The sequence below is a fragment of the Phymastichus coffea genome, unplaced genomic scaffold, assembly GCF_024137745.1.
Source record: "Phymastichus coffea isolate CEN01 unplaced genomic scaffold, Cenicafe_Pcof_1.1 PCOF00137, whole genome shotgun sequence".
Taxonomy (NCBI): domain Eukaryota; kingdom Metazoa; phylum Arthropoda; class Insecta; order Hymenoptera; family Eulophidae; genus Phymastichus; species Phymastichus coffea.
In genome coordinates this window covers 357,721-367,212 of record NW_026706948.1, presented here as the reverse complement: position 1 = coordinate 367,212, position 9,492 = coordinate 357,721, and the positions used below count along the sequence as shown (strand labels likewise).

The following is a 9,492-nucleotide window of genomic DNA, read 5'->3' as shown; positions in this document are numbered from 1 at the left end:
AGGAGCAGTATGGTGCGGGCTGTGCCCGTGACCAAGACGTTGGCACCATACTGTTCCAGGAGGTGCCTTCCTTCTCGCGCAAAGTGCGCAAGCGGCGTCCCGAGGTGAGCGAGTTATTACCGTTGGATGACCATCCACAGTCAGGTAGGACGAATGACCAAGACTAATCGAGTCTGTGCATTCCTTTTTATATATTGTACTTTAGCGGTTTAGCAATTAGTCACTTATCCTTATCAAGGTATTGCGTGTTAGTTATATTTCGTTGTATTCGATTTTCTTGCACTATTGTATTTTGGCGGCTTTTTCCCCACTCAAACCTGGGTTTTTTTACGCAGCCTATACGCGACATTTTTGTAATAAATAGCTTGTAAACGGCTTAATTAATTATTCTTATTGCTATAACACGCGAGATTACTTTACACTCACCTTTGTTACTTTATTCTTTATCAATTCTCATTAAATTAAAAATCATTACCCTGAATTGTTCAGAGTAAACAAGCTTGTTTTCTGATATAGAAGTTGAAATTGAGCTACGAATCCATGTAGCATTTTATCTGATTGATGATGATCTTAAAAACTAATAACATCAAGTGATCGAAATATTCTTTGGGCATTAAGTCATATAATATAGGTAAGCAATATACATGGCAATACAGTTTTATTTCATACGCCTTCCAATAAGCAAAATCCACGATTAGTCGTGGCAGACGATGAACTATTTTGGGTGATTAGCTCACGATGCAAGGCCGGTCTTGTCCCCCGCGTTGGCAGCACCCCTTGCAGTCCGCCGTCTTGGCCACAAGACTCCCACCCCCACTCAAGAGCCATTCCACTTATCCTCTCTTGGGATATGTCACAATTCTCAGTGAGCAAGCCATTTTATAGCGACTTCACAGCCCCTAGCGCCACCATTACCAAATCCCCGGCATTTTACCCCAGCGCCAGTCCCCCCTGCTGCCACAGATCCTCAGGTAGCACCGCAGGTGGTGGTAGCGCCTTTGTCATTGTTTACACTAAGAGAGAGAGAGAGAGAGAGAGAGAGAGAGAGAGAGAGAGTGAGAGAGTGAGTGAGAAGAAAGTCAAATAAGACAAAAGCTTGACATTGATGCCTTGACTTTGTGATTACCTTCAAAAATGCATTAATGACTTGTGACTAGTATCTATATGAAGAAAATGAATATCATATTTTAAATATATCGGACTAATTGTTAAAGTGTAGAATATCATACATGAAATTAAAAAATTGTTTGTTGATCTGTTTTTTTTACTGTGTCATTTAATATATATTTATTTTATTTGTACAAAAGATCTGGTTATAATTTTCAGCATTTGTGCCAGTTTTAAATAGATTTCATTGCTTAAAAAATGAGAAATTTATTAAATTTTCATTTTGAGATTTATCTAGCAGAATATAAAACAGTTAAAAAAAAGAACTAATTGTAATACTGTTAATTAAGTCTTCATATAACTATTTAAAAAAAATAAGCGAAACGTCTATTACTCTCTCTCTCTCTCTCTCTTTGTTTTTTCCCGCCTTCCATGAAATTAGCGAGCCTATTTGCGATCTTTAACTTAAATAAAAGTAATTAATATTTTATTTTTATCTGTACGTTTATCTCAGAAACGGTTCAACCGATTTCGATGGAGATGGGCTTTTTTGAAAGAGTATGCTAGCGAGTTAGTCTTGTTTTATTATTGGTTTGATTGAAGCATAACTTTGTGATGAATTGCAAAAAAATGAAATCGAAGTCGGTCTTTTTGTTGAAAAATTACTTGTATTTTTATGTCAGTGCATTTTCTGTATACTATTGAAACTATGATTATTAACAAAGAAGGATAGTAAGGTATAACAATGATTAATAAGGAATAAGAATATCAACCTGATTTAGTTTAATCAAAACGCTTGTTCATTTTATTTCATCTACACAAATCATCCGTTACATTTGTCATTTTCAACGATTTTTATTACTCATAAAAATTTGACAGTACAAAACAACTAAAACAATCTTGTTTGTTTGAAAAAGGCATGTATCAAAAAGATTGAAAATCATATTATATTTTTTTACTTCAAATTTATAAGTTCAGTTTCCATTTAATTTTTTTTCCCATCTAACAAGTACAATAACTTGTGATGTTACCATTGTTAGCACGTATAATATCTTGTTTATCAAACTGCCATAAATTTGATGATTTATTGACTAAGAGTATTGATATCAAGTTCCAATTTAGCTCTAAGATTACATTGATTATTTACTCAATCTGTAAGCCTATAAATAGTACATATAATATCATCAAGCTGTAAATGCAATTAGGTTTAGATGTATGTACTACTTATAAATTATCACTCAACCGTAATTCATAGGAGTCTTCTAAATTTTTAATTTTTTCATACGTAATTACGTACTGTTTCAACTACGTGATTTGCATGTAAAACAATTCAGAGTATATAGATCAACAGATTGAGTCAAGACAATAACTTTTTTAATATTTTATTATTAGGATTGATTTCTTATGTTTTACTTCCACATTTTATTATTTTTATAGGCATTATTTTATCGTAACCTATATGACCTTCAGATTTAACTTGAACACGTTGACTGCTATAACTAACAGTTATATAAATTTTTATTCTTTCATCGAAAATGTGAAAGTTATACTAATTTTTTGAGCCATATTAATTATTAATATTTATGTAGTATTCAGTTCTGGAAACATTGCATTAGTATAGAATGTAGACAAGCGCTTGTGAAGGAAAAACCATTATAAAAATCACAACCTATTAAATGAATTATGTAGCAATCAAAGCATCAAAATAATACATCAATCATGCGAAAACGTAACAAATACATTAGTATTATCAATGTATGTAATAGTAGTATACAATAGTATTATTAATAAACCACGCTGTAATCAATTTTACTATACATATATGATACATCAGTCCTTTAATAATGTTATGACAGTTTGTTTTAGATTCAAAAACTAGGTAAAACTAATTGATTTGTGTTAACATTTCAAAAATTATGTAAACATTTAACTCTAATAGAAACATATGGATATGCTTATTTTGTCTATATTGTAAATTATTTTTTTTTGTATTAGAAAAATAGAAATTGTTTTAAAGTACACTACTTATAAATTAAAGCAAAAATCTGATATGGCTTTATAAATATGTTGAAAAATAAGAATACAACCTAGCTTAACTTACTAAAAAACATTGTGAGATAATTTATGAACAACTCCTATGTGATAATTGAGACTTTGCTTTTGCGTGGTTTGAAATGAACAGAATCCACATTTTAATGGATTTTCACATGATCTCTCATGTTCCTTCAAACACCATCGTTTATCATATACTTTACCACATTTTGAGCACTTGAAAGAGTACTCTGCATCATGTTTCTTTTTAATATGCAAATCTAAATGTATCTCTCGCATACATTTAAATTGACAATGAGAACATTGATAACGTTTTATACTACCACATTCATGCCTAATATGTCTATGGAGTCCTCGAACTTGGTCATATCGTTTGGGGCAGCTTTTGCACTTAAATTGTAATCTTGTAGTACATTCCTTACATTCAAGACATTCTGCATTTTGAACAATAGTTTCTTCATCAACGACTCGATCACATTGAGAACAATAGAGTTCACACTTAATTTCTGTAAATAAAAGACAAATAAATTTTTCTATAGTTAACAATTTAGTCTAAATTGATAAAAAAAACATCACGTTACTAACTTGTTCTTCCTTGAGCAACTGTCAATTCTGATCCTAAATTTAAAACATTGGTTGCAGTACCATCTTGAATTTGTTCATCAGCTTTAAACAAGAGTTGAAAAAATATTATTTAAGATTATCTACCAATAATGATAAATGAAAGAAAAAACATTTTAACTCATACCTGGTGATTCCTTGATGAAATTATTAGTAACTTCTTGAACAATCTGTGAATTATTAGGTTGTAATTGTTTCTCTACAAAAAATCATGATTCAATATATATGTTTAAACTAAATTAAATATCAAAATGGTAGGTATATTTACTTACCTAGAAAACTTGTGGCATCATCTGCAATAATTATAAGTTCCTCTTTAGGAAAAGAAATATATCCATCATTAGTTGAATAAGTAGCTGTAAAATATTTACATTCAAGATAATATTTTATAAAATAAAATAAAATGTATTCTTCATTGAACAATGGAAATCCAAGTTTTTAACAATGATCAAAAATGTATGATAAACACATATTGGTCAAATGTTTCTTCATAATATTTGTTTATATAAATTTTTTAAACTACCATTTGATCCTTAATTTATTTTCATTCTTGTTAAGAATTGTATACAAATATATAGAATTACTTCTATATTATAATGTATATAGCTAAAGTAAATTATTATTTGGAAAATACTCTTACTCATAATTGGCTGGGCAAACATTTGGTTAGTACCATCCGGTACTGTTTCAATTTTGAATGTAATTGATTCTGTAAAAAATAAACCAGAATCAATTTTTTTAATGTTTCTATTTCATAAAGATTATTTGAATTTAGAAATATATTATTGTTAAAATATTACCCATTTCTGACTGCTTGAAATATGAAGTTTCAATGAACCAAATCTGTAATTTGAAATAATTTCAATTAACCTTATATGTACTGTTCCAATTATATTCTTTAAAAAAAGTTAAACTTGTAATTTTCAAGTTAATTCATGTATAAATATTTCTATGTTAGGTCAGTGTAAGTAAGCATGTGCATGCATTTTAATAAAAAAATACCTAAAAGACCGTATTTATTCTTTTATAAGAATTATAAAAAATTATAAGTGTTGAAACTTCATGAAAAACATGTTTTCTCTAATATTGTTTTTGTTTAATAATATAATGATTGCTTGTAAATTTAAATAACGTGTAATGATATGTAGTAGATATTATAATTTTCCACATTGCATATGAATATATTCTTCCATCATTTCAGTTATATGTATAACCTCTATTTTAGTCTTCTAATAAATATGAGATTATGTAACATTTGAAAATTAAATTTAGAAATTTATAATTGTAAAGCATTTTTCCAAAAAATGATAGAAATTTTTTATAAAGCATTCCATTAAACTAATAAGAAGTCAATATACTAGTGTTGCTTTTTCTAAAACACTGATTAATAAATTATTTAAACGCATGGTATAATAACAGTCATATTATGAAATATCTACATAGTATTAAAAATGATTCATTTAGCTATAATTCTGACAATCATCAAAATTATAATGAATTTAGAAAGGACTTTATAACCCTTAAATTCATTGATACTGTGGTATAAAAAATGTGGTCTAGCAAATGTTAATTTTGGGATTAATACATTGCACTTACTCAAGAGATCATATGTGTTCAATTACTATTTGAGATGTGATAGTAACAATAATCGCTATAACTAAACCAATAAAATAAACAAAGCCTGTTAATCGCCGTGCATTGTTATTTGTTAGTGAAATGGCACTACTTGCTCTTACGAATGGCCAGATGGCAGATGGTTTGGTCTTGGCTTGGTTTTGGCGTGGTATTGGTGTAAAACCCCGTGCGCGCAGCACGAAGTTCGCACGGTCGTTGCTAATAGTTCGTCGATAATGTCAAACACTAATTATCGTTTTATTATAGTTTAGCAATTTCTACCCCAATCATTTGAATGATCCAAACGTAGCATATAAATATTATCCATACATTTCGATTTTATGTTTTAATATTTCAGTCTAGCTAATCGCATGCGTAAATAAAAACTATAAATAAATTTTTATTAACATATACCGATTAGATTTTATCGTCCATTCGTGACACGGCAAGTTTGTGTAATAAAACTGATTTATAGCGATATATGATCACTTATTGACTTGTGTCTAAGTTTTGGATATTACAAAAAGATATTGCTAAATTTTTACATAGCCTACATTTTATATTGGTGCTTTCATTCCAATAACAAGATTACACTTTTTATTGCGCTACTATTATAATTTATTTGCAAATGTTTCAGCAACATTTATTATACTTACCATTATTTTTTTCTATAAATTTTAGTTTACTGTCTGCAATTTCGTACAAAAAAAACATTCATAATAGAACTACGAAAACAAAATGTATGTATAGTGATTTTTCGAAAACGGTTATGCCCATTATTTTTGCCGTTAATTAACATTTTCTATTATACACCTACTAGATGTTACCAACTTTTTTTATCTGAAGACTTATTTTACTACAGGATTTTACTTTTTCCTATCATATAAATACTCAAATTTTCAACTATGAAGACATTTTGATCTTTCAATAATCTAAAAAATATTGGCATATGAGATTTCCAGCTAACTACTACTTGTCTATACAAAACACAGTTGAATAATGTGTCCAAAATAATATCTTGTTAAAGTTTAGAAAAGTTTGGAGCGTCGCGTCCAAAATTCGGAGCATCGCAGCGACTTTAAAAATTTTAAAAATGTTTGGCGTTGATTTTATTATTTACTCCATTTTTTTCAAGGTTGTTATTATCATATGTATGTTATATTATTTTAAGTGTATTTTGAAGATGGAACGTAAATCTAGCCTATTAATAGTAGATTACGTGTTATGGACTTATCAATACTTTCCCGGTCTAGGTACATGTAATCTGTTATGCAATCTATAAAATATCGATTGCTTTAAGAATAGAAAGAAAAAGAAGCTGTAAAAAATTATTCAGTTTAATTTTTTGAAGAATTATTCAGTATGAATTTTATTTGGAGTTCTGGAGTTCTAGAATAGTTTTATGTAGTATAATTATCAAATTAATAAAATGAGCATCAAAGTGAATTCTAAAAGAAATTTATTAAGAAAATATGGATAAATTTCAAAATTCAGAATTATACTTTTATATCACTAAGAATTACTCGAGCGTTTCTACAAATGCACTTGCTCTTCATATGACTATTAAAGGCGTAAAAATCTCTACAATCTTTTTTGCAAAGTTTACAAGTGAATGAATTGAGCGGATATATTTTGGAATGGTTTCGTTGCATATGTATCACTGGATGATCTTTACGATATGCTTCGTAATTACAATGTTCGCAACAAAACCATTTTGATATTCCCGTTTTCTTCAGTTTTCTTATTCGTTTACGTTTCTTAAAACGATTGATATATTTGGACCTCGATTTTTTCATACTATGACATACTTTATAATCTTTTTCTTTCTTTACGTGAAGATTTGCTGTATGTTGTCTAACACTCCAGGCATATTTGTTTTTAAATGGACAAAATTCACATTTAATATTTTTCTCAATTCCGCAAAGCTTCGTGGGCGCGTAAAGCGATTTGATAGATTTATACACTTTATCACATTTTGAACACTCTAAATAACAATTATTCTTTTTACTTTTAATTGTTGATTGTTGGTTTTTACATACATAGGGATTGTAAACTTTTGTGTTGAAGGTCCGACTATCATGCTCAGTTTTTATCTCAGTTTTGATAACATTCTTCAAACCTTTACAATTATATCTGACGTGTCTGTAAGCACTAGGTAAATGTTTATAACAATTATCGCAAGTAATGCACTGAAAGCTTAAAGGTTCTCTACAGTTTTTCTTTTCACAAGTAAAACTTTTGCTGTAATCGTTTTGAAAATCTTGTTCTGAATTAGATTTACACCGTTTGCAGTAAAGTCTAATCAAGTATTTGTAACCTTGAATATATGAAAAAATGTATGATAGTAAATATATTTTTGTAAGTCAGACGATGGAAGTTTAAGATTTCCAATTAAAAACATACTAACTTGGTTTGTTTTTTGATTTTGTAGGTACAATTGTTATTCTATATTTTTCTTCCAACTTCAAATCCGCTTCAGCTGTGTTATTATCAACATGTTCGATTTCTAAAATAAAAATTGTATGCAAATGTACAGTGGAAGAGATACATTTGTGAAATTTAATGCCAGATATATTTTTATACATTTATCAAAAAATATCAAGAGGCATGCATTTTTGGATTATATTTATAATATTTTATTATGAAAATTTTATTATTTTCAAAGTAGATGAATTTGTTATCATACCAGAATAATAATTGAAGTCTTGGCAATATGGTATTTCGTTCCATTCTTCATCTATCAGTTCTTCTTTTATGGATCGATCGATATACAGTGGATCTTGTAATTCTGTAACATCTTGAACAAAATACAATTTTTTATTCTCAAATGTGTAAAACTATTTTATTTTGTTAGTGAAGCAGCTTATAACTACAAAGCAATATGTTAATTACATGGCATTGTAAATTAACGATTAATCCAAATTTATTAAGAAAATATCTACATTTTCGGCAAATTAATATTTCGATAACATTGCATGTACATAATTCCTAAATTTTCTTTTATTAAATAATTTTTTACAAAAAGTAAAAGATGATATGAAATATTTATCCATAGTGATGTGTCAATTTTTGACGAACTACCGACTTGTATTCTTCATCGACATATAACTTCTGCACGTGTAATTCAGAAAATTAAATGACTAATTTCACTGCAGGCAGAGCATTAGTTTTTGGTATCTTGAACAAAAAAATATAACGAAGGCTGAAAGATTAAATGCATTTTTCAATAGCGATTCTGGATGGTAATAAATTTAGATTTCCATAATATATTAAAATTATACCTGAAAAGTACAATTATAATTGTTTATAGTTTTAATTTTCTGTTGGTCGGCTATTCTAAATATAATAGTGTTCAAGGGTTTTTTTACCACATTCCTTTTTTCGGATTGTCAAAATTGCTGTTCCCATATACATGTATATACATACATACATAAATTCGCATTTAATATCATTTTCATTATCTTATTTTTTAGGTTTAAAGAATTGACATACATCTGTTTTTTACATACAAATTTAACATATTTACATCGTAACTATTTTAGTTTTTATTAACTTATTTATCCCTTAATTAGTTATTTCGAAAAGCTTATTCGCATAATTTTAATGTTAATAATACATAGGGTATTTATATAGGAAAGGTATGTAACATTAATTAAACAGTTTTATTGTATTTCATGAATCATGCCGTAAAATACCGTCAACAGACTCACGTGGTATTGTAGACAATACATTATACCATTATACAGAAAGAAATCTATATATTTACACATTTTTTAAAGAATTTTTCGTTGTACAGTCACTAAATATATTCACCGGTGCGAAAATAGCCCGACACAAATATCATTTTATAAAAAAAATGATCACGTCTCACGTATTTCTAATTGTACTTCTCGAAAAAATAATTATTTATTATTGTACCATTATATTTCTCATAAAAAATAAAAAATATTGTTATCGATCATTCACCTCCTATTTATTCATATAAAAGACATAATTAAGCAAAAATAAATTCACAGAAAAATTGTACCTTCTGTAGTCTAAATTGTACCATCAGTACAATTCTATAAATTTGTTTCTAAAAGAAATAGTAGGACAATT

General features: G+C 28.2%; 2 protein-coding genes across 4 annotated transcripts; both read right to left on the bottom strand.

Moving 5' to 3' along the window:
* Nucleotides 1–1,816: 1,816 nt before the first annotated feature.
* On the bottom strand, nucleotides 1,817–5,553 carry LOC131671870 (zinc finger protein 653-like). Of its 3 annotated transcripts, none has more exons than XM_058948647.1 (7): nucleotides 5,517–5,553; nucleotides 4,581–4,623; nucleotides 4,421–4,489; nucleotides 4,053–4,136; nucleotides 3,908–3,979; nucleotides 3,745–3,825; nucleotides 1,817–3,665 (listed from the first exon to the last, which is right to left on the bottom strand). In XM_058948647.1, the coding sequence occupies exons 2-7, from the start codon at nucleotides 4,582–4,584 to the stop codon at nucleotides 3,208–3,210; spliced, it is 768 nt and encodes a 255-aa protein (XP_058804630.1). In that variant the 5' UTR covers nucleotides 4,585–4,623; nucleotides 5,517–5,553; the 3' UTR covers nucleotides 1,817–3,207. The 3 variants fall into 3 exon arrangements, with proteins under 3 accessions (XP_058804630.1, XP_058804629.1, XP_058804632.1); XM_058948646.1 differs by lacking the exon at nucleotides 5,517–5,553 and adding an exon at nucleotides 5,377–5,512; XM_058948649.1 differs by lacking the exon at nucleotides 5,517–5,553 and adding an exon at nucleotides 5,377–5,512 and having other exon boundaries at nucleotides 4,053–4,094.
* Nucleotides 5,554–6,890: 1,337 nt separating this feature from the next.
* On the bottom strand, nucleotides 6,891–9,272 carry LOC131671890 (transcriptional repressor CTCF-like). The gene is made up of 5 exons (XM_058948676.1): nucleotides 8,676–9,272; nucleotides 8,480–8,596; nucleotides 8,081–8,191; nucleotides 7,802–7,900; nucleotides 6,891–7,711 (listed from the first exon to the last, which is right to left on the bottom strand). The coding sequence occupies exons 2-5, from the start codon at nucleotides 8,496–8,498 to the stop codon at nucleotides 6,891–6,893; spliced, it is 1,050 nt and encodes a 349-aa protein (XP_058804659.1). The 5' UTR covers nucleotides 8,499–8,596; nucleotides 8,676–9,272.
* Between the last annotated feature and the right edge of the window lie 220 nt (nucleotides 9,273–9,492).

What these genes read in the sequence shown, in the direction of transcription:
- LOC131671890 (XM_058948676.1), bottom strand. An exon ending in AGACTTCAATTATTATTCTG is followed by an intron (nt 7,901 to 8,080) that starts GTATGATAACAA and finishes TTTTTATTTTAG; the next exon opens with AAATCGAACATGTTGATAAT. An exon ending in AAAATCAAAAAACAAACCAA is followed by an intron (nt 7,712 to 7,801) that starts GTTAGTATGTTT and finishes CATATATTCAAG; the next exon opens with GTTACAAATACTTGATTAGA.
- LOC131671870 (XM_058948647.1), bottom strand. An exon ending in TGATGCCACAAGTTTTCTAG is followed by an intron (nt 3,980 to 4,052) that starts GTAAGTAAATAT and finishes GATTTTTTGTAG; the next exon opens with AGAAACAATTACAACCTAAT. An exon ending in AGTTGCTCAAGGAAGAACAA is followed by an intron (nt 3,666 to 3,744) that starts GTTAGTAACGTG and finishes TTTTATTTACAG; the next exon opens with AAATTAAGTGTGAACTCTAT.